This window comes from Molothrus ater, chromosome 29, assembly GCF_012460135.2.
Source record: "Molothrus ater isolate BHLD 08-10-18 breed brown headed cowbird chromosome 29, BPBGC_Mater_1.1, whole genome shotgun sequence".
Lineage (NCBI taxonomy): Eukaryota > Metazoa > Chordata > Aves > Passeriformes > Icteridae > Molothrus > Molothrus ater.
The window spans coordinates 3108796-3131934 of record NC_050506.2 but is presented as its reverse complement, the minus strand read 5'-3'; the positions used below and the strand labels follow the sequence as shown (position 1 = coordinate 3131934).

The 23139-nt window shown below is 55.9% G+C and overlaps 2 protein-coding genes across 2 annotated transcripts; one reads left to right on the top strand and one right to left on the bottom strand.

Annotated features, from left to right (window-relative positions):
* Positions 1 to 239: 239 nt before the first annotated feature.
* Positions 240 to 7074, top strand: GLMP (glycosylated lysosomal membrane protein). The gene is made up of 6 exons (XM_036398149.2): positions 240 to 315; positions 1529 to 1786; positions 2000 to 2182; positions 3334 to 3552; positions 4832 to 5109; positions 6088 to 7074. The coding sequence occupies exons 1-6, from the start codon at positions 247 to 249 to the stop codon at positions 6254 to 6256; spliced, it is 1176 nt and encodes a 391-aa protein (XP_036254042.1). The 5' UTR covers positions 240 to 246; the 3' UTR covers positions 6257 to 7074.
* Positions 7075 to 13375: 6301 nt separating this feature from the next.
* MCL1 (MCL1 apoptosis regulator, BCL2 family member) lies at positions 13376 to 21221 on the bottom strand. Its single transcript, XM_036398118.1, has 3 exons — positions 20668 to 21221; positions 15535 to 15782; positions 13376 to 14817 (listed from the first exon to the last, which is right to left on the bottom strand). The coding sequence occupies exons 1-3, from the start codon at positions 21206 to 21208 to the stop codon at positions 14701 to 14703; spliced, it is 906 nt and encodes a 301-aa protein (XP_036254011.1). The 5' UTR covers positions 21209 to 21221; the 3' UTR covers positions 13376 to 14700.
* Between the last annotated feature and the right edge of the window lie 1918 nt (positions 21222 to 23139).

The window sequence follows — 23139 nt, the reverse complement described above, 5'->3', positions numbered from 1 at the left end:
GCAGTACCGGGGGGTCCTGGGGCGGTACCGGGGGGTCCTGGGGCGGTACCGGGGCGGTTCCCGGGCGGTACCGGGGCGGTTCCCGGGCGGTCTTGGGGCGGTACCGGGGCGGTCCTGGGGCGGTACCGGGGCGGTTCCCAGGCGGTCCTGGGGCGGTTCCCAGCGTTCCCCAGGCGGTCCCTGGGCGGTTCCCGGGCCGTTCCGAGGCGGTTCCGGGGCGGAGCCGTGGCCGGGGCCGGTGGCGCCATGGCCGCCGCTGCGGGGCTGGCGCTGCTGGCGCTGCTGGCGGCGGCCGGGGCCGAGCGGGGCCGGAAGGTGAGCGGGGCTCGGGGCTACCGGGACCGGGACTGAGGGTACCGGGGCTGAGGGTACCGGAGGGACCGGCGGTACCGGGGCTGGGGGGGCCGGGCGCGGAACTCGTCCCGCGTTGCGGCGGTGGATGAGACCCCCCCGTGTCCCCTCCTGGGATCTCGGAGTGCCGGGACACCGGGGTCACACACCCAGGAACATCCAGGTGGCTGCGGGTGGGACACTGTGCTCGCCCAGGGCAGCTCTGGCACCCTCAGCGTTAAGAAGTTCTTGCTCGTGCTGAAGGGAACCTTCTGGGATAGTTTGTGGGATAGAAAGTTTTGGGATAGTTTGTGGGATAGAAACTTCTGGGATAGTTTGTGTTCTCGGGGGATCCTGTCCGGAGCAGGGGCTGGGCTGGACCCTCTGGGCCCCAGCCTTGAGGGGTTTGGGGGGAAAGGGGGCTCCCACGTGGGGCTGGAGCTGACCCAGCCCTCCCTCTGTCCTGGGTGACCCCGCCCTGGCACCCCTGTCCTGCAGCGACAGGTCCCAGGGCCACCCATCTCTGTCCCTTTGTCCTAATCCAGTGGGACCAGCATGGCCGTGGGGTGGGAAAGGCGATTGGGATGGGAAAAGAAGGGGCTGTGGGATGGGATGGGATGGGATGGGATGGGATGGGATGGGATGGGATGGGGCTGTGGGATGGGAAAGGAAGGGGCTGTGGAAGGGAAGGGCCATTAGGATGGCAAGGGGCTGTGAGATGGGAAAGGAAGGGGCTGTGGGACGGGATGGGAAGGGGCTGTGGGATGGGAGGGAGCTGTGGGGTGGGAAAGGAAGGGGCTGTGGGATAGGAAGGAGCTGGGGAACAGAAGGGCCATTAGGATGGGAAGGGGCTGTGGAACAGAAGGGCCATTAGGATGGGAAGGGGCTGTGGAAGGGAAGGGCCATTAGGATGGGAAGGGGCTGTGGAACAGAAGGGCCATTAGGATGGGAAGGGGCTGTGGAAGGGAAGGGGCTGTGGAACAGAAGGGCCATTAGGATGGGAAGGGGCCGTGGAAGGGAAGGGCCATTAGGATGGGAAGCAGCTCAAAGCTGTGAAATGCTGACCGAGCGTGTTGAGCAACACCAGGGCTGCAGAGTCACGGGAGCAGAGGCAGCTGCAATGTCCCAACCTCCCGGCATGCTGGGGTTGTCCTCCATGCTGGGAGGAGCCACCTCCAGCCCTGTCCCTGCCCCACAGGTGTCCATGGAGTACAACCCTGGCTGGAACAGCTCCTCTGTGAACCTGCTGCACGTGCGGGCGGTGGGGCCTGAGGACAGCCTGCACTACGTGTGGAGCAGCATCGGGGCCCCTTCTGTGCTCCTGGTGGCCACGCGGAGCCCCAGCAGTGCCCTGAGGGTCAACTGGACCCAGCTGCTGTCACCCAGTCCTGCTGGGGCCGTCTGGATCGACCCTCCCGACAGCGTGGTCTATTCCTCGGCTGTGGTCTTCACCAAGGTACTGCTGGCAAGGGGCTGCTCTGGGACAGCTGGGGGTGCAGAGGGTCCCTGGGCAGCTTCCCAGCTCCAGGGAAATCCCCTCCATTCCCATTCCCATCCAGGGAAGTGTCTGAGCTGCTTGGCTGAGGCAGCTGTGCCCCGTTCCCTGGATCACAGCACAATCTCCCATCCTGCCGGTGCTCCCAGCCCCTCTCCCCTCCCTTCCCTGCAGCTCTTCGAGTTCAGCGAGGCCAAACCTTTGGGAGAGCTCTTCTACCCCACCTACGACCTGTCCGAGTTCTCCTGGGACAGCCTCAACCACACCCTGAACCACACGGCCCTGACGGCCGAGCTCAGGGGGGTCCCGGCCACCGACCCCGGCGGCGCCTTCGCCAATGGCAGCCTGGCATTCCGGGTATGGCCGGGGGCTGGGGACACGGGCAGGGGGCACATCCAGGGGACGGGGGGCACATCCGGGGGCAGGGGGCATGTCCAAGGGTCAGGGGACACATCCAGGGGGCAGGGGACACATCCAGGGGGCAGGGGACACATCCAGGGGGCACCTGCAGGAGGCACATCCAGGGGGCAGGGGACACATCCAGGGGGCAGGGGGCACATCCAGGGGGCAGGGGGCATGTCCAAGGGTCAGGGGACATGTCCGGGGGGCACATCCAGGGTGCAGGGGGCACATCCAGGGGGCACCTGCAGGAGGCACATCCAGGGGACAGGGGACACGTCCAGGGGACAGGGAACACATCCAGGGGGCAGGGGACAGTTCCAGGGGGCAGGGGACAGTTCCAGGGGGCAGGGGGCACATCCAGGGTGCAGGGGGCACATTCAGGGTGCAGGGGACATGTCCAGGGGAAGAGAACTTGTGCAGAGGGCAGTTCAGGAGGCAGGGGACATGTCCAGGAGGCAGAGGGCACATCCAGGGGGCAGGGAACATGTCCAGGAGGCAGAGGGCACATCCAGGAGGAAGAGAATTGGTCCAGGGGGCAGAGAACTTGTTCAGGGGGCAGAGGACACGTCCAGGGGGCAGAGAGCTTGCCCAGGTGGCAGGCGCTGTCCCTCTGCACCGTGTCCCTTGCTGTCCCTCTGACCCCTGCTGTCCCTCACTGTCCCTCACTGTCTCCCTGTCCCTCACTGTCCCCTGGTCCCTCACTGTCCTTTGCTGCCCCTCACTGTCCTTCACTGTCCCTATGCCCCGTGTCCCTCACTGTCCTTTTGTCCCTTGCTGTCCCTCGCTGTCCCCCTGACCCTCACTGTCCCTCTGTCCCTTGCTGTCCTCCTGCTCTGTGTCCCTCACTGTCCCTCTGCCCCATGTCCCTCGCTGTCCCTCACTGTCCCTGTCCCCCTGTCCCTCACTGTTTCTCTGTCCCTCACTGTCCCTCGCTGTCCCTTTGCCCCATGTCCCTTGCTGTCCCTCTGTCCCTCGCTGTCCCTCGCTGTCCCTCTGTCCCTCGCTGTCCCTCTGTCCCTCGCTGTCCCTCTGCCCCCTGTCCCTGGCTGTCGCCCCCTGTCCCTGGCTGTCGCCCCCTGTCCCTGGCTGTCCCCGTGTCCCCTCAGGTGACAGCCTACGAGGCCGGTGGCCGTGCCAGGCCGCTGCCCAGCCTGCTGCACACGGCAGACAGCTCGCAGCTGGAGTTCATCCTGGCCGGGGTGCTGCCCCGCGGGAACGGCTCCCGGTTCCTGCTCCAGCTGGCCGCGGTGGAGCCCGCGGGGGCGGCGCGGCGCCTGCGGGCCCGGAGCTCCATCGACGATGAGTACACGCCCAGCGTCTTCCAGGTGAGCCGGGAGGGCCCTGGGGCAGCTGACGGATCAATTCATCAATATGTTCATTGATATCATCTGTCCAATAGATTGATATTAGATAGATTGATAGAAATTAATAGAATTGATATGAATCTAGCTAATATCAATCTATTAGATAGGTTAATATCAATCCTATTAATTGATATTAATCTAATATCAATCTATTAGATTAATATCAATTAATAGAATTTATATTACTCTATATAATATCCGTCTATATAATATCAATCTATTAGATAAATTAATATCCATTAATAGAATTTATATTAATCTAATATAAATCTATTAGATTAATATCCATTAATAGAATTTATATTAATCTAGCTAATATCAATCTATTAAATAGATTAATATCCATTAATAGAATTTATATTAATCTAGCTAATATCAATCTATTAAATAGATTAATATCCATTAATAGAATTTATATTAATCTATTATCAACCTATTAGATAGATTAATATAAATTCTGTTAATTAACATTAATCTAGCTAATATCAATCTATTAGATAGATTAATATCAATTAATAGAATTTATAGTAATCTATCTAATATCAATCTATTAGGTAGATGAATATAAATTAATAGAATTTATAGTAATCTATTATCAACCTATTAGATAGATTAATATAAATTCTATTAATTAACATTAATCTAGCTAATATAAATCTATTAGATAGATTATCAATTCTATTAATGGATATTAATCTAATACCAATCTATTAGATTATTATGCATTAATAGAATTTATATTAATCTGTCTAATATAATATTAATATATATATTAATCTGTCTAATCTAATATGTTAGATTAATATCCATTAATAGAATTGATATTAATCTAATATCAATCTATTAGATCGATTAATATAAATTCTATTAATTGATATCTAATATCAATCTATTAGTTTTATTAATATCAATTAATAGAATTTATATTAATCGTTCTAATATCAATCTATTAGATTGATTAATATCCATTAATAGAATTGATATAAATCTATCTAATATCAATCTATTAGATCAATTAATAGAATTTATAGTAATCTAATATCAATCTATTGGATTAATATCCATCAATAGAATTTATATTTATCTACTATCAATCTATTAGATAGATCAATATCCATTAATAGAATTGATATTAATCTACTATCAGTCCATTAGCTAGCTCAATACCCATTAACAGGATGGACGGGAATCCTGTGCTCCTGCCCCGGGGTGACCCCCTGTCCGTGTGTCTGTCCCGCAGGAGCTGTCGCTGGTGGCCGAGGCCCCGAACAGCAGCTGCCCCCTGTCCTTCCTGCAGTGGAAGGCGGCCGCCTACGGCTCGCCCAGCCCTCGGCGCGAGGACGGCATCCAGTGCAGGGCAGGGGGGCTGCAGGTGGCCAACGGGAGCCTGCCCGGGGCCAGCCTGCTCCAGGCCTTCTTTGGGGACAGCCTGGGCAGCACCTGCACCGTCAGCGTCCTCAACGTGTCCTTTGGGGGAGAGGAGGGACACGTGTACCAGGAGAGGAGGTACCTCAGCTGGTGAGTCAGGGGGTCTGGGTACCTCAGCTGGTGAGTCAGGGCGTCTGAGGGGTCTGGGTACCTCAGCTGGTGAGTGAGGGGGTCTGGGTACCCCAGCTGGTGAGTGAGGGGGGTCTCAGGGGTCTGGGGTACCTCAGCTGGTGAGTGAGGGGGGTCTGGGGTGCCTCAGCTGGTGAGTGAGGGGGGTCTGGGGTACCTCAGCTGGTGAGTGAGGGGGGTCTGAGGGGTCTGGGTACCTCAGCTGGTGAGTGAGGGGGGTCTGAGGGGTCTGGGGTACCCCAGCTGGTGAGTGAGGGGGTCAGCTGGTGAGTCAGGGGGGTCTGGGTACCCCAGCTGGTGAGTGAAGGGGGTCTGGGGTGCCTCAGCTGGTGAGTGAGGGGGGTCTGAGGAGGTGCTGCTGGTGCAGAGGGCTCTGAGGGGATGTTCCTGATCACTAACAATGTGCAGAGGGGTCTGAGGAGGTGCTCCTGGTCACTAATGATGTGCAGAGGAGTCAGAAAGGATGTTCCTGGTCACTAATGATGTGCAGAGGAGTCAGAAAGGATGTTCCTGGTCACCAAAGATGTGCAGAGGGGTCTGAAGGGTCTGAAAGGATGCTGCTGGTCACTAATGATGTGCAGAGGAGTCAGAAAGGATGTTCCTGGTCACTAACAATGGGCAGAGGGGTCTGAGGGGATGCTGCTGGTCAATAATGATGTGCTGAGGGGTCTGAGGGGATGCTGCTTGTGCAGAGGGGTCTGCAAGGATGCTGCTGGTCACTAAGGATGTGCAGTTTGGGCACTGGCAGGTCACAGGGTTTCTCTATTCAGTAGCAATCTCTATTCCAAAGTCAGAGTTCCCCTCTAATCCTGCAGCAAAGGCTCCACAGTTCCTTGAGGAGCCTCTCCCTGGCCTGACCCTCTGGGGTGGGGAAGCTTTGGGGCTCCCAGCCATGGGACAGAGCCCACCCCTGTCCTGATCCGTGCCACCCCCGCGCAGGTCGGTGCTGCTGGGCTTTGGGGAGCCCCCCAGGGACACCTTCTCGCCGCTGGTGATCTCCATCGCGGCCGTGGCACTGGGCACCCCGCTGGCCGTGCTGCTGCTGGGCAGCTGCCTGGTGCTGCTGGCACAGAGGAGGCGCTACTCGGAGTACGAGCCCATCAACTGAGGGGCCGGGCCGGGAGACCCCCGGGATCCTCCCCTCCCATTCCGGGCTCCTCCCATTCCCGGGATTCCCCGATTCCCTTCCCGGGAGTGGCCGTGGCTGCTGCCGCCCTCTCTGCGTCCCCTCTGCCCCCCGAGGGGACCAGGGGACACTTGCAGGTGCCCACCTCACCCGTGTCCCCCTCCCCACTGCCACTCCTGCACTCCCTGCCCGGATTTTTCCTGATACACGCAGCAAAGGGAAACGATGGAGGGGGGGAGTTTCGTCAGGAAAATCCTTCTCCTCTTCCTCTCCCTCCTCCTTTTCTCCTTCTCTTCCTCCTCCTCTTCTTCTTCTTCTCCTCCTTTTCTCCTCTTCTTCTCCCCTCCTTTTCTCCTTTTCTTCCTCTTCTTATTCTCCTCCTCCTCCTTCTTTTCTCCTTCTCTTCCTCCTCCTCTTCTTACCTTCCTCCTCCTCCTTTTCTCCTTCTCCTCCTCTTCCTCCTCCTCTCCCAAGGGATACAACCACTGCTGGCCAAGGCCTGGCTCCAGTGCCACACCCAGGGCTGGCTCCAGCCCCTCTCCTGCTCCCAGCACATCCCAGCTCCTCCCTGCTCCCCCTTCCTGCTGGGACACAAGGGACACCCAGTGCCAGTCCCAGCACTGCTCAAGCTCAGGTGTGTCCTGTGGGGCCCTGGAGGGCAGGTGCAGCCCAGGTGCTGGATCCCAGCTGCTGCCCATGGCCTGGGGCTCCTCGGGGCTCTCACAGGGATCTGGGGCCCTGCTGGCTCCGAGTTCTCCATCACTGACTTTGTCTTCAACCAAATAAAGTGGATTTCTAGACACAGGTTCCTGTGGGAATGCTGTCCTGGGAGTGAGGAGGAGGAGGGCAGCTCCTGGCAGGGTGAGCAGGGTGCTGGAGCTCAGCAGGAGCCAAGGGAGCCTCTGGCCCAGAACTGAGGTGTGGAATTTGGGGAGGGGGTTCCCTTGAGCTGTGGGGTCACTGAGGGTCCAGGGGCTGGGCTGTCACTTGGGAGAGTCCCAGAATCCTGGAATCTCAGCTGGAAGGGACCCACAGGGATCACCCAGTCCAACCCCTGGCCCTGCACTGACACCCCAAAATCCCACCCTGGGAGCATTTCCCAAACCCACCTGGAGCTCTGGCGGCCCTGGGGCTCTGCCCATTCCCTGGGGAGCCTCAGGGGGAAGAACCTTTCCCTGATAATCCATCCTAAACCTCCCTGACACAGCTCCAGGATCTCTGGGGTGCTGTCCCTGCTCACAGGGAGCTGCCCCTGCTGAGGGAACTGTTTGAGGTCTGTATCCTGAAAGAGGAACAAGCAAAAACAAAAACCCAGCAGAAAGTTCCAAACTTCCTTTTCAGCCCTCCAGAGCAGGAACCCCCTGGTCCACTGCAGCCAAAGCCACAGGAGGGCAGGAAGGGAAAGCGGGGGAGGTTCCATGGGAAACCTCGTTGTGGTTTTTGAGCAGGGAACTGAGGGGTCTGGGGGCGCTGCTGTCCCTGGGAGGGCAGAATGAGGGGTCTGGGGGTGCGGCTCTCCCCATCCTGGGGGGCAGGATGAGCGGTCTGGGACAGGGTGAGCGGTTTGGGGCAGGGTGAGGGGTCTGGGGCAGGATGAGCGGTCCGGGGGTGCGGTTCTCCCCATCCCGGGGGCAGGATGAGGGGTCTGGGGCAGCTGCTCTCCCCATCCCGGGAGCAGGATGAGCGGTCTGGGGCAGGATGAGGGGTCTGGGGCAGGATGAGGGGTCTGGGGGCGCCCCCTCCCCATCCTGGGGGTCCCCGCCGCGTTCCTCACACCCCGTGCGGCCCCTGCAGTACCGCGCTCTCACCACGAGGCGGCAGCAGCGGCGCTGGCCCGAGGGCGGCACCGGTGCTGCCGCTCCGCGCTTTGGGCTCTGGGCGGCCCGGGCGGGGCAGCACCTGCGGCCGTTCCTCAGCGGGAGGCACCGGCGGTACCGGCGGCAGCCCCCGGAGCCCCTCAACCCCGCGGGGCCTGTACCGGGGCCCCTCAGCCCCGCGGTGCCGGTACCGGCGAGTGGTGACAGCGCCACTGCGCATGTGCGGAGCCGGAGGTGCAGTATCGGCCTTTGGCCACCGGGCGGCGGCAGCGCCTTCCGGGCGGTCCGTGTGCGGGGTGGGGCCGGCCTGGTCCGAGACCCCCCCACCCGGAACCGCCTCTGGTACCGCCTTTGGTCCGAGACCCCGATACCGCCTCTGGTACCGCCTCTGGTACCGCCTTTGGTCCGGGACCCCCCGGTACTGCCTCTGCTCCGGGACTCCCCGGTACCGCCTCTGGTCCGGGACCCCCCGGTACCGCCTCTGGTACCGCCTTTGGTCCGAGACCCCCCGGTACCGCCTCTGGTACCGCCTCTGGTCCGGGACCCCGGTACCGCCTTTGGCCCGGGACCCCCCGGTACCGCCTTTGGTCCGAGACCCCCCGGTACCGCCTCTGGTACCGCTTCTGGTCCGGGACCCCAGTACCGCCTCTGGTGCACTGGGAGCTCCCTGGGAGCAGTGGGTGCGGGGCAGTACCGAGTCAGTACCGGAGCAGTGGGTGCGGGGCAGGGCCCGGGCAGTACCGGGTCAGAACCGGGTCAGCGGGTGCGGGGTCAGTGACTGCGGGGCCGTGCCCGGGCGGTGGCACCGGCACAGGAACGCCGTGTGCTGCCAGCACATTCCTGCCTGAGTCACCGCTGCCTCTGCCCGGCACTGCCCCGCACCCACTGCCCGGTACTGCCCGGTACTGCCCGGGCCCTGCCCCGCACCCACTGCCCCGGGCCCTGCCCCACACCCCTGTGCCCCCCACAGCCCCTAAACCCCCCCAAACACCCCCAAACCGCATCCACTCAACTCCCCCTTTGCCCCCAGAACCCTAAATCCCCCCAAACCTCATCACTCAATACCCTCCGTACCCCCAGAAACCTAAATCCCCCCCAAACACCCCCTATGTCCCCCATAACCCCTAAATCCCCCCAAACCGCATCACTCAATACCCTCCGTACCCCCAGAAACCTAAATCCCCCCCAAACACCCCCTATGTCCCCCATAACCCCTAAATCCCCACAAACCGCGTCCAATAAACACCCTCTGTGCCCCTCATAGCCCCTAAATCCCCCCCAAACATCCCCTGCGCCCCACATAACCCTCATGCCAGGGGGGGCTGGGAGTCCGGGAGAGGAGGAAGAGGAGGAAGAGGAGGAGGAGCCTTCATGGAGCAGCCCAGTGCCCAACGCCAGGCTCGGGAGGCAGGGAAGGGGATTTGGGGTGCCAGGAGCACCCGAATTCCTGGAAAAGGAACGGGGGGGACAAAACCCCACTGCGGGGGGGGAGTCAGGATGGGCCCCCAGCCCCCCCCGGCGCAGTGACACCCGCCCACTCCTCAAAACCCAGCCCTAAATACCCCAAATCTTCGTCATCTCAGCCCAAATGAGTCACCCCCCCCACCCCCGCTTCCTCTCCCCGCAGGGACAATCCTGGCGAGCTGGGGGGGTCCCCGCACCCCAAAAACGCCAGGGTCACTTCTCTGCCATGGAGGGGGCTCCAGGCAGCCCCTCTCCCCATAAAGCATCTCTGTCTTGGGGCGGGGTCCCCCCCAAATTCCAGGGTCTCCCCAAGGACCCCCCCCTAAAAGGATCCCCTGTCAAAGGATCCCAAGGATCCCCATAAAAGGGGGGAAAGGGCAGCGACCCCCCCAAAAAATGAAATCTCTGAGCCCCCCCCACATCCCAGAGCTCCCCGGGGGAAAACCCCACACCTGGAGCGTGACAGAAACCCCAAAAATGAGCACAGATTTGGGTATTTTGGGGGATTTTTGTGCATTTGCATGAACCCCTCCTCAGAGATTTTTCGGGGCCGGGCTCGGAGCTGCTTCCCCAAAATTCCCCCACCCCAAAAGCCCCCGAGCAGCCGGGCCAGGTGTTGGGGTGTCGCAAGCTGCAGCACCCCCGCCCCCCCTTTCTGCAGCAGTTGAATTTTGAATTTTTGGTGGTGAATCCTCCCCCTTCCCCTCCCCCAGCTCTTATTTACAGCCCAGTTCGGGGAAGCGGCGGCGGCTTCTGAGAAAAGCCCCGGTGGGTGCGGAACCGGAAAGCTCCGGGTTATCGGCGGGGCCAGGCGGCTTCCAGGAAACACAGCCCGAAACTGCTGCTGCAGGCACCCCAAAACTGCTAAAAGCACCCCAAAACTGCTGCTGCAGAAACCCCAAAACTGCTGCTAAAAGCACCCCAAAACTGCTGCTACAGGCACCTCGAAACCTCTCTGCTGGCACCCCAGAACTGCTCCTAAAGGCACCCCAAAACTGCTACAGGCATCCCAAAACTACTGCAGCAGAAATCCCAAAACTGCTGCTAAAGGCACCCCAAAACTGCTACAGGAACCTATATCCCAAAACTGCTGCTGTAGGAACCCCAGAACTGCTGCTACAGGCACCCCAAAACTGCTACAGAAACCCCAAAACTGACAGAAACCTGCACCCCCAAACTGCTGCAGAAACCCCAAAACTGCTGCTAAAAGCACCCCAAAACTGCTCCAGAAACCCCAAATCTGCTACAAGTACCTGCACCCCAAAACTGCTGCTTAAGGCACCCCTAAACTGCTACAGAAACCCCAAAACTGCTACAGAAACCTGCACCCCCAAACTGCTACAGAAACCCCAAAACTGCTACAGAAACCCCAAAACTGCTACAGAAACCCCCATCCTAATAACCCCCAGGAACCCCAAAACTGCTGCAGGTGCCCCAAAACTCCTCCAGGCCCTGGCACCCCAGTTCCGCCCCACCCAGCACCCACACCCAACCCCCCCTGCACCCCAACTTGCCCCACCCCATCCCCTGGGAGCCACCTCCAACACCCCAAACCCCCCGGGCAGCCACACCCAAACCTGGGAGCCATGTGCACCCCAAAACCCTGAGAGCCACCAGCACCCTGAGCTCCACCTGCACCCCAAACCCCCCAGGCACCCACACCCAAACCTGGGAGCCACCAACGCCCAAAACCCTGTGAGGCACCAACACCCTGAGCTCCACCTGCACCCCAAACTCTCTGAGCCGCCTGTACCCCAACTTTCACCTGCACCCCAACTCCTCCCAGGCACCTGCACCCAAATTTAGGAGCCACCAGCACCCCAAATCCTGTGAGGCACCAACACCCTGAGCTCCACCTGCACCCCAACTTCTCCCAGGCACCTGCACGCCAATTTCCACCTGCACCCCAACTTCTACCAACACCCCAAACCCCTCCCAGGCACCCACACCCAAATTTAGGGGCCACCTGCACCCCAAATCCTGGAATTCGCCGACATCCTGAGCTCCACCTGCACCCCAACCTCTGGGAGCCACCTGCACCCCCACTTCCACTTGTACCCCAACTTCTCCCAGGCATCCCCACCGAAATTTAGGAGCCACCAGCACCCTAAAACCCTGATTTCCACCTGCACCCCAACTTCTACCAACACCCCAAACCCCTCCCAGGCACCCACACCCAAATTTAGGAGCCACCAACGCCCCAAAACCCTGGAATTTGCCCTCACCCTGACCTCCACCTGCACCCCAACTTTCAGCTGCACCCCAACTTCTCCCAGACACCCACATCAAAATTTAGGAGCCACCAGCACCCCAAAACCCTGTAAGGCACCAACACCCCAATTTTCCCCTGCACCCCAAACCCCTCCCAGGCACCCACATTGAAATTTAGGAGCCACCTGCACCCCAACTTCCACCCCCACCCCAACCCCCTGGGAGTCCCCCCCACCCTGAGCTCCCCCTGCACCCCAAAACCCCCTGAGCCCCCCCAAACCCCCCCATCCTCCCTTTGCATGTTTCCATGGCAACTTTTGCATGAAGGCCCCGCTGCACCCAAACAGGCCCAAAATATCCCCACAGACGCAGCACTGAAAAAAACACCCAAAAAACACCAAAAACCCCCCAAAAAACCGGAAAAACAAAACGAAACAAAACAAAAACCACCCCAAAGAAAGCAGAAAACCCACACCCAGCAGCGTTCTGCACTCTGGGCTGAGTCACTCGGGCTTGGTTTGGGAACCAGGGCCTGGCTTGGTGGGCCAGGCCCGGATTTTGGGGCAGGATTTTGCATTTCCAGAGGATTTTGAGGCAGGATTTCATCTTTCCAGATGATTTTGGGGCAGGATTTTGCATTTCCAGAGGATTTTGGGGCAGGATTTTGCATTTCCAGAGGATTTTGAGGCAGGATTTTGCCCCTCCAGGTGATTTTGGGACATGATATTTCCTTTCCAGAGGATTTTGGGGCAGGATTTTGCATTTCCAGATGATTTTGGGGCAGGATTTTGCATTTCCAGGATTTTGGGGCAGGATTCTCCCTCTCCAGGGGATTTTGGGGCAGGATTTTGCCCCTCCAGGGGATTTTGGGGCAGGATTTTGCATTTCCAGGGGATTTTGGGGCAGGATTTTGCATTTCCAGAGGATTCTGGGGCAGGATTTTGCATTTCCAGAGGATTCTGAGGCAGGATTCTGCCTCTCCAGGGGATTTTGGGGCAGGATTTTTCCTCTCCAGAGGATTTTGGGGCAGGATTCTGCCTCTGCCACCCACCCAAAAGCTGCAGGGATGGGAATTTGGGGTGCAGGGGAGGTCTGGGGGTACAGGGATCCCCTAAAGAGGGAGGAAAATGACGTCTAAAAAGGGGAAAATGACATCTAAAAACTGCAGCAGTGCTGGGTGAGGCCCTGGCACCGATTTTCCAGAGAATTCCTGAATTCCCCAGCCCTGGAATTGTTTGGACAGGAGCTTGGAGGAACCTGGAAGAGCTCCATGGTCAGAAGTGGAAAAAAATGAGCTTGAAGGTCCCTCCCAACCCAACCCAACCTGGAATTCTGGGATTAAAACCCCACAGAGATGGGAATGAGGATGGCCATGTCCCAGTGTCCCCGTCCCCAAGGCTGCAGGTCCCCTTTTGAGGGGGTGGCACAGCCCAAATTGTGCAGGAGGAGCCTCAGGGGCTCTCCCCACCCACACCCACACCAGAGGTGACACCAGAGGTGACACCAGACACCCCCAGCCCTTCTCCACAGCTCCCAGAGGCTTTTCCAGCAATCCTGGGGCAGCACGAGAGCCCCTGGCTGGGGGGAAACAAGCTTGGTAGGAGAGGAGTGAGAAAAAAAAAGACATTTATTGACCAAACTACAGCTTGTTCTGCACACAAGCAGGGCCTGGCTGTAGCACCAGGGCTGAGCTGGGCCTGGCCCAGGCCCCAGGGGACACCTGGGGACAAGGAGGGTCCCCATGGGGCCCCACCAGTGCAGCCCCCCAGAGCCAGGGGTGGGCAAGGAGCCCCTTGGGCATCAAAATCCCCTCGTGGGCAGCCCAGAACATTCTACATTCAACCATCAGCTCTGTCCAGCTCATGGCTCGGAGGAGGAGGAGGAGGAAGGGGAGAGAAGGAAGTGGCCAGAATGAACTTCCACAGCTCCCCCACCCCCACCCAGAGAGACCAAAAAAAAAAAAAAGATTTAAAAGCAAAACAGAACCATCAGCTGCTGCCAGCCAGCCGTGGTCACAGCCAGGCCACTGCTGCTCGTCACCCTTTGTCACCCTCCCAGGGGAAGGGCTGGAGTGGAGACCAGGCTTTGCCACGAAAACGCTGCTTCCCATCAGGAATGAAGCCACATTCAGAATGAATTCCTCCTTTTTGTATCGTCAGCTCTGTAAAAATGTATATATTCTACAGATTTATAGACATTTACAGGTTTTCTACATCCTCCCCAGCCCACTGGGGTTTTTTTTACATAATTACAAAATGCAGTTGCTATTTCTGAACTGGCTGTGTGCAGCCAAGGCTGTCTGGGGCCAGGACAGAGCTGGGGGTGACCCCCAGCCCCTCCAAACGCCCGTCCCATGGGGAGGGAAGGGGCTGGGCAGGGCTCCAGCTCCGTGGCACCGGGTCTGGCACAGCTCTGGCACTCCCTGGCAGCACCTGGCTGCAGGTGCAGGCTGGCACAACATTTCCAGCATGCAGTGCTTCTGCTCCAGAGCAACAGAGCTGCGAGTTTAGGCAGGGCAGAGGCAGCAGAAGGTGCTATTTCCAGAAAAAAAAAAAATTAAAAAAAAACCAAACCCACAACCACAAGCCTCAAAACATCTGCTCCAGGCTCAGCTGCCTCGCCCAGCCCAGGAGGAGCTGCTGGAGATGGTTTCCTCTGGGATCCAAGTGCAGCCAAGTCCACTTGAGCTCCCCCAGCACCATCCTGGTGAGGGAAGCAGAGAGGAAAAACTCTTCCAAAAGCCACAAATCCTCCATCCATCAGCTGGGATCACACCTTCCTCTTCCTCAGCAACGAGCTGGGCTCTGGGGACAGCTCCACGTCCTCCTGGGGTCACTCAAGTCCAGCTTCAGAGGGAGCAGGGGAGCTGTGCAGCCCCAGGGAGTCAAAGTCCTCCCAAAATCCTCCCCAGATCTGTCCTGGGCAGCTCCAGGCTCACCGGATCATGTAGGCCAGGCTGGCCCCCAGGCCGGCCATCCCCGCGAAGGCCACCAGAACGTTCCGGATGGTGCCCTCCAGGTCCTCCACGCGGAAAAAGTCCACAAAGCCCTCCTGGGAGAGAGAGGAGGGATGGTCAGATGGGGGACAGCCTGCCTGGCACAGCCCCCAGACCCATTTCAGCCTCAAACAGCCCCACTGCATCCTGCACATTCCACTGTGCACCCCCAGCCCCATTTCAGCCTCAAACATTCCCAGCCCCATTTCATTCTAAAACACCCCCCCAATGCTCTCCCTGTGCTCCCCCAGCCCCATTGCATCCTAAAACATCCCCAGACCCATTTCAGCCTCAAATACCCCTTGTGCACCCCCAGCCCCATTGCATCCTGCTCATCCCCAGCCCCATTTCATTCTAAAACATCCCCAGACCCATTTCAGCCTCAAACAGCCCTTGTGCACCCCCAGCCCCATTGCATCCTGCCCATCCTCTGTGCTCCCCCAGACCCATTTAATCCTCAAACATTCCCAGCCCCATTTAATCCTCAAATATCCCCTGTGCTCCCCCAGCCCCATTTCAGCCACCCCAGCAGCCAAGGGCCAGCCCAGCCCTCCCAGGGTTGCCCTGATTTTGGGAATGCTGCCCCCAGGCTGGGCAGGAACACTCCAAAAAGTGCTTTTTATCTCAAACCACTTCAGGCAGCTCATGCTGAGTGGATCCTAAAGCCCCACAACCCCCCTGGTGACAGTGAGCCAGCACTGCCACACAGCCCAGAACCAGGAAAAGGCCGGGATGTTGGGAAAGCTCAGGAATTCCCAGGAACTGTGACTCACCCAACCCCTCTGGCTCTCCAGCCACTCCCTCTTGGAGGAGACCAGGGCGTCTGTGATGATCCCAGCCAGGCTGCTGATGCTCTGCTCCTGCTGGATGCTCTTCAGGTGCTTGGCCACGAAGGCCCCGAAGGCGATGAGGGTCACCACGCGTCCCCAGTTGGTGACACCATCGCTGAACATCTGGGCTGCCACCTCCACCACGCACTGCAGGTCCTCCTCCTGCTGGATCTGCAGCTTCCTCAGCATCCCTGAAAAAGCCCCAAGTGTAAGAGCCTGAATGAGGGATGCAGGACCCCAGGCAGCTCTCCAAAATTGCAGTTTAGAACCTCCAACATGTCATGGGTGGCAGAGCTGTGCCCACAGCTGTCAGCTCCAGCTGCAGGCAGGCCTGGAGACCCTTTGGTTTTGGTTAAAAATGCATTATAAACTTTTCTTTTGCTTACAATGCATTATAAACTTTCCTTTTGCTTACAATGCATTATAAACTTTTCTTTTGCTCACAATGCTTTATAAACTTTCCTTTTGCTTACAATGCATTATAAACTTTCCTTTTGCTCACAATGCTTTATAAACTTTCCTTTTGGTTACATTGCATTATAAACTTTTCTCTGCTGAGCATCTTCACACAGTAGAACCAATCTATACCTTAACTTTTATCTCTAGCCCATCATAACTGCTATAATTACCATATCCATGTTACTGTTCTCCAATCACTAACAGTCAGTACATTACAGTTTAAGCCAGAAGTTGTTTTTCAGTTTTCTTGCAGGGGAAAATTCTGAGACCTTTTGGCTGAAACATTCGCAACTTTGCTGCCTTGTTTGCCTGTGGAATCTTTGTGCTTGGTAAAAACATCTTCTTGTCTGGGGTGGGTTTATCCTTTGCTCTAAGCCATACAAACCCCTTCTAACCAACATAAAATACCCTTGGCCTCCTTGCTTATCCAGTCAGACTGGCTCTGCAATTCTTTTTTTTTTCTATATCAAAACTTGCTTTCATTTCTACACCTTCATTGGACTCCAGATTCAAAACCTTTCTGCCAAGCACACAGATCTGTGAGGATTTCCTGTCAAACTCTCATCCTCCCCACCACCCGAGGTTGAGGGGCAGCCAAACACCCCCAGAGGGGCAGGGAGAGGGTGGGACCCCCCAGGGATGGATGGGGAATGGGCTCTGCTGCCCTCCCTCACCTGGGCCAGATAAAAACCAGCCCCTGGCACATTTGAGTTCCTTTTCCTGGCTCGGGGGCAGCTGTGGTGCCTGAGCACGTCACACTCCCCTGTGTGTCAAGGTTTCCACAGCAAAACCTCAGCCTGGGGAGGGCAGAGAGCAAGGGCAGCGCCCAAAGCCAGGCAGATGTATCCCCAGTTTTAAATTTTAGTAATTGAAATTTCATTTTCATTAAAATAATTCTTAAAAAAATAATTCAAATAGTAAAATAATAAAAATAAATAGAATTATTTAAATAAATAGAATAAATTAAATCAAAAATAATTTAAAAATCATTTCAATAAATTAAAATAATTTAAATCAAAATAATTTTAATGAATAAAATAATTTTAAATACTTTCAATTAAAATGAAACAAAAATAATTTTAATGAATAAAATAATTTCAAAATAATTTAAATTTTAAAAATTAAAAAATAATACAATAATTTAATTTAAATTATAAAATAATTTAAATTAAATTAAAAATAATTTAAATTATTTTAAAATAATTCAGCCTAAAACATCCCGTGTGTTTCCCCAGCCCCATTTCAGCCTCAAACATCCCCTAAACTGGGGGGGGTGAGGATCTGAAACTCCTGAGCTAAAATGCTTAAAATTAAATACATTAAAACAGATTTCCCAGAGAAGCTGTGGCTGCCCCTGGATCCCTGGGAGTGTTGGACAGGGCTTGGAGCACCCTGGGATAGTGAAATTTTACTTTAAATTAAAATAAAATAAAAATAATTCTAATTAATAAAACAATCTAAATTAAATCATAAAATAATTTAAATTTCAAGTAATTTAAATTAAGATCATTTAAAATAATTTACATTAAAATGAAATAAAAATAATTTTAATGAATAAAATAATTTAAAATTTAATTTCTATAAAAATATAAATATATATAAAAAGATAATTTTAATAATTTACATTAAAATAAAATAAAAATAATTTCAATGAATAAAATAATTGAAAATTTAATTTCTATACAAATAAATATATATAAGAAGATAATTTAAAATAAATTAAAATAATTAAATTAATTTTAATTTTAAATTAAATTTTTAATTAATTTTAAATTATTTAATTCATTTTAGCTGTGCCTGGCAGAGCAGAGTGCCCAGCTCGCCCTGCAGTGCCCGGCCAGGCAGGAGCCACCAGGGCGAGGCTTTGCCAGAGCCAAAGGCCGAAGGCGTCACCGTCCCCGTCACCGTCCCCGTCAGCGCTGGGCTCCTGCTCGAGGCACAGGAAACCGCCCCGGGCAGTTCCTCCTCACTCAGGAAACCACCCGGGCCCAGTCAGCCCCGACATTCCTGCCCAGAGTCATCCCCCAGGAATGTCCGGGAATTGGGGCCAGGAACTGATCCCACAGGAACTGACCCCACTGATCCCACTGGGAACTGGGGCCAGGAACTGAACCCACTGGGAATTGGGGCCAGGAACTGAACCCACAGGAACTGACCCCATTGATCCCACTGGGAACTGGGGCCAGGGACTGATCCCATTGATCCCACAGGAACTGACCCCATTGATCCCACTGGGAATTGGGGCCAGGAACTGATCCCACAGGAACTGACCCCATTGATCCCATTGGGAACTGGGGCCAGGAACTGAACCCACAGGAACTGACCCCATTGGGAACTGGGGCCAGGAACTGAACCCACTGGGAATTGGGGGCAGGAACTGATCCCACAGGAACTGATCCCATTGATCCCACTGGGAACTGGGGACAGGAACTGATCCCATTGATCCCACTGGGAACTGGGGCACAGGAACTGATCCCACAGGAACTGACCCCATTGGGAACTGGGGCCAGGAACTGACCCCATTGATCCCATTGGGAACTGGGGCCAGGAACTGATCCCATTGATCCCACAGGGAACTGGGGACAGGAACTGATCCCACAGGAACTGACCCCATTGATCCCACAGGAGCTGATCCCATTGGGAACTGGGGCACAGGAACTGATCCCACTGATCCCACAGGAATTGGGGTCAGAACTGATCCCACAGGAACTGATCCCACTGCTCCCATAGGGAACTGGGGCACAGGAACTGATCCCATTGATCCCACAGGAGTTGATCCCACAGGGAACTGGGGCCAGGAACTGATCCCATTGATCCCACAAGGAATTGGGGGCAGGAACTGATCCCACTGGGAACTGGGGCCAGGAACTGATCCCACAGGAACTGATCCCACAGGGAATGGGGCACAGGAACTGATCCCAAAGGAACTGATCCCTCTGCCTTTCCCACCAGGAACTGGGGACAGGAACTGGTCCCACTGGGAACTGGGGCACAGGAACTGATCCCACGGCCTTTCCCACAGCACAGCTAAGAATGAAACCGAAGCTCTTTGTGTCATAAAACAAAAAAGAAAGGAACCAAAAAAGGGACGAGCTGAGAAAATGGCACATCCTGCAAGGAGGAAGGTGTTTCACCAGACAGCACCCTAATAACCCCAGGAACCCCAAAACTGCTGCAGGGACCTCAAAACTGCTACAGGAACCCCAAAACTGCTACAGGAACCTGCACCCTGACCACCCCCTAGGAACCCTAAAAGTGCTACAGGAACCTGCATCCTAAAATCCCAAAACTGCTGCAGGAAGCTGCACCCTAACACCCTACAGGAACCCCAAAACTGCTGCAGGAACCCCAAAAGTGTTGCAGGAAATGCAGACACCGCCCTTTGCTGGGCTCCATCCTGACCTGGGATCCAAATGCCAGCACCAGCCCCAAACGAGCCTGAGTGACACAAAACCAGTGACACAAACCGGTCACTTCTCCTTTCCAGTTCATCCCCAGGCCAGGCACTGGGGGTCAAATCCTTACAGCTGCTTCAGGACCCTGCAGAAGGGGGGAAAATGCACAAAAATCGATTTCCCAGAGAAATCTGGGATCCCTGGCAGTGCCCAGGGCCAGGATGGGATGGTGGAAAGTGTCCCTGCCATGGCACTGGATGAGGTTTTGGGTCTATTTCAACCCAAATCATTCCATGGTTCTATGAGCACATTGCCCAAAAGAATTCCCCCCACCAAAAATCCCCTTGCACCTAAACTGGGCAGGCTGAAAATCCTGAGCTCATTAATTTTGGGACACTTTAAACACATGAAAAGAGATTTCCCAGAGCAGCTGTGGCTGCCCCTGGCAGTGTCCAGGGCCAGGCTGGACAGGGCTGGGATGGTGGAAAGGGTCCCTGCCCTTGGCACTGGATGAATTTTAAGGTCTATTCCAACCCAAACCATTCCACGGTTCTATGAGCTCATCACCCAGCAGAATTCCCCCCACCAAAAATCTCCTTGCACCTAAACTGGGGGGGTGAGGAGCTGAAAATCCTGAGCTCCCCAATCTTTGGACGTTTGGGATTAAACACATGAAAAGAGATTTCCCAGGGCAGCTGGGGCTGCCCCTGGCAGTGCCCAGGGCCAGGTTGGACAGGGCTGGGATGGTGGAAGGGTCCCTGCCATGGCACTGGATGAGTTTTTGGGTCTATTCCAACCCAAACCATTCCATGGTTCTATGAGAACATTGCCCAAAAATCCCCTTGCACCTGAACTGGGGGGATGAGGATCTGAAAATCCTGAGCTCCCCAATCTTTGGCCGCTCGGGGTTATTTGCAGAGTCAGCCCGAGCCGAGGGGGACGCGAGGAGGACCCGGGGCTAATCTGTAACCAGATTATCTCCTCTGCACACACCAACAGCGGCTTTTCCTCGTCCCCACGGAACAAAGTTCAGTTTCGTTTTTGAGCGCTTCCCAACCGCTTTTATTTAACCCCTTCCGAACCAAAGCCATCGATGACCCGGCCGAGACCCCGGCCACGAGGGCATCACCGCCGGCCCCAAACCCGCTCCGGGCACCGGGACAGGCCCAACGGAGAGCACGGGGGTCTCGACCTCCTCCCGGAGCATCCGACGGACACACACCTTGAAAGGCGAGCTCGTGTTTCCTCATGACGCCGTCGCCGACCCTCCGCAGCGTCTCCAGCGCCTTCTCCATCACCGCATCCCCCGCCGAGCCCGGCCGGCCGGGACCACCCAGGAGACCCAGAAAAAGCTTCTTAGAGCTGGGCTGCGCCTCTCCGGCCACCTCCCGCAGATAGCGGCTGATGAGTTCCAGCGAATCCTGCCGGAGCCCGTCCGGAGGCCCCGGGGGGGTCCCGGGCAGCGAATCCGCGGCGGGGCCGCGCTCGGGCTCGGGGTCGCATCCGTCCAGCTCCTCTTCGGGGCGCCATAGAGTCGCGCCGCAGCCAATCAGCGAGCGGGGCGCCGCGCCTCGGCCAATCAGCGCGCGGGGGGAGTCGGCGCGGCCGGCGGCGGCCCCGGAGCGGTCGCGGGGCGGCTCCGAGGCGGCGGCGGCGGCGGCCGCGGGCTCCGGGCGCTCCCCCGGCCCGCCGGGCCCCAGCGCCGGGGAGCCGCCGCAGTAGAGGTTGAAGCCGATGACGGCTTTCGGTTTCACGGCGAACATGGCGCCCGGTGCGAGCGGCCGGCGGGGTGCGGGCGGGACCGGCGCGGCCGGGTTATATAACCGGAGGCGGTAACGCCTAGAGGCGGAGCGAGGGCGGGACAGCGAGCGGCTTTTTCCACCTCCGCTTCCGTTCTTTAGGTTGAAAAAAGAGCGAAAGGAAGCAGCCATCCCCTCCGTCCCCCGGCCGCGGTACCCCACTCCCGGTGTCCCCGGTTCTTGCCGGTACCGGGCAGCAGCTCCCCGGTAGTGCCGTGCTGGTCCCGCATCCCTCCGAGCACAGCGGGGAACGGGATCCCCGGGGCAGAGCCCCCCCAGCAGCAGCACGGAGCATCCTCGTGGCACCGGCCACGTGTGTCCCGTGCCGGGCCGGAGCCGCCCGGTCCATTCCCGGACCATTCCCGGTTAATTCCCGGACCATTCCCGGTCCACTCCCGGTCCATTCCTGGACCATTCCCGGTCCATTCCCGGTCCATTCCCGGACCATTCCCGGTCCATTCCCGGTTAATTCCCGGACCATTCCCGGACCATTCCCGGTCCATTCCCGGACCATTCCCGGTCCATTCCCGGTCCATTCCCGGTTAATTCCCGGTCCACTCCCGGACCATTCCCGGTCCATTCCCGGTCCATTCCCGGTCCATTCCCGGACCATTCCCAGACCATTCCCGGACCATTCCCGGACCATTCCCGGTCCACTCCCGGTCCATTCCCGGACCATTCCCGGTCCATTCCCGGTCCATTCCCGGACCATTCCCAGACAATTCCCGGACCGTTCCCGGTCCATTCCCGGTCCACTCCCGGTCCATTCCTGGACCATTCCCGGACCATTCCCGGTCCATTCCCGGACCATTCCCGGTCCCGCAGCACCGAGCATCCCCCGGGTGCGGGGCTGGAGCCAGCACGGCCCCGCTGCTGTGGCCAAAATGGGGTTTGAAAGAAGGGAGTGAGATCGCAGCAGGATGAGGGGTGGTGGATTTAAACTAAAAGGAGGCAGATTTAGAGTATAAAAGTGGAAGAAAAATAGGGAAGAAATAAATATTCTATATTTTTATATAGAAGAAATAGATATTTTATATTTTTATATAGAAGAAGATATAAAAATTCTATATTTTTATATAGAAGTGGAAATAGATATTCTATATTTTTATAAAAAATAAATAGATATTCTATATTTTTATATAGAAGAAGAAATAGATATTCTATATTTTTATATGGAAGAAATAGATATTTTATATTTTATATAGAAGAAGAAATAGATATTCTATATTACTATATTTTTATATAGAATATTTTTATACAGAAAAAATAGATCTATATTTTTATTTTGAAGAAGAAATAGATATTCTATATTTCTATCTTTTTTCTATAGAAATATAAAAAATATTTCTTCCCTCTATTTCTTCTATCTATTTCTTTTGTATAGAAATAGATAGAAGAGATCTAGGGAAGAAATTTTGTGTTTTGTGGGTGATAAGGCACAGGGAGAGGTTGCCCAGAGAGGAGTTAGATGCCCCAGCCCTTGAAATATCCCAGGTGAGGAAGGACAGAGCTCTGATCCGGTGGAGATGTCCCTGCTCATGCTGGAGGTTGGAGTTGATGGCCTTTAAAAGAAGCTTCCAACCCAAAATATTCCCTTTATCCAAGGAATCCCACCTGGATCCGTCTGCTTGGAGCCCATTCTGACCTTGGTGGGATCTCCCAGCCCTGGCTGGGTTGTCCCCCGTGTCCCCAGCACTGAGACCCCCCCAGAGCAGGGCAGGACCCTCAGAGCCCTGGGATCCCTCCAGGGAATGGAAATTGGGGTTGGAACCCCTGAAACCACAGTGACCCCCCCAAAAGGGTTCCCAGGGGGTGCTGGGGCCCCTCTGTGCCACCAAAGTGGAGCTGTGGCCCTCACCTGGGACGTGCCACCATGAGCTGGTGGCATCACCAAA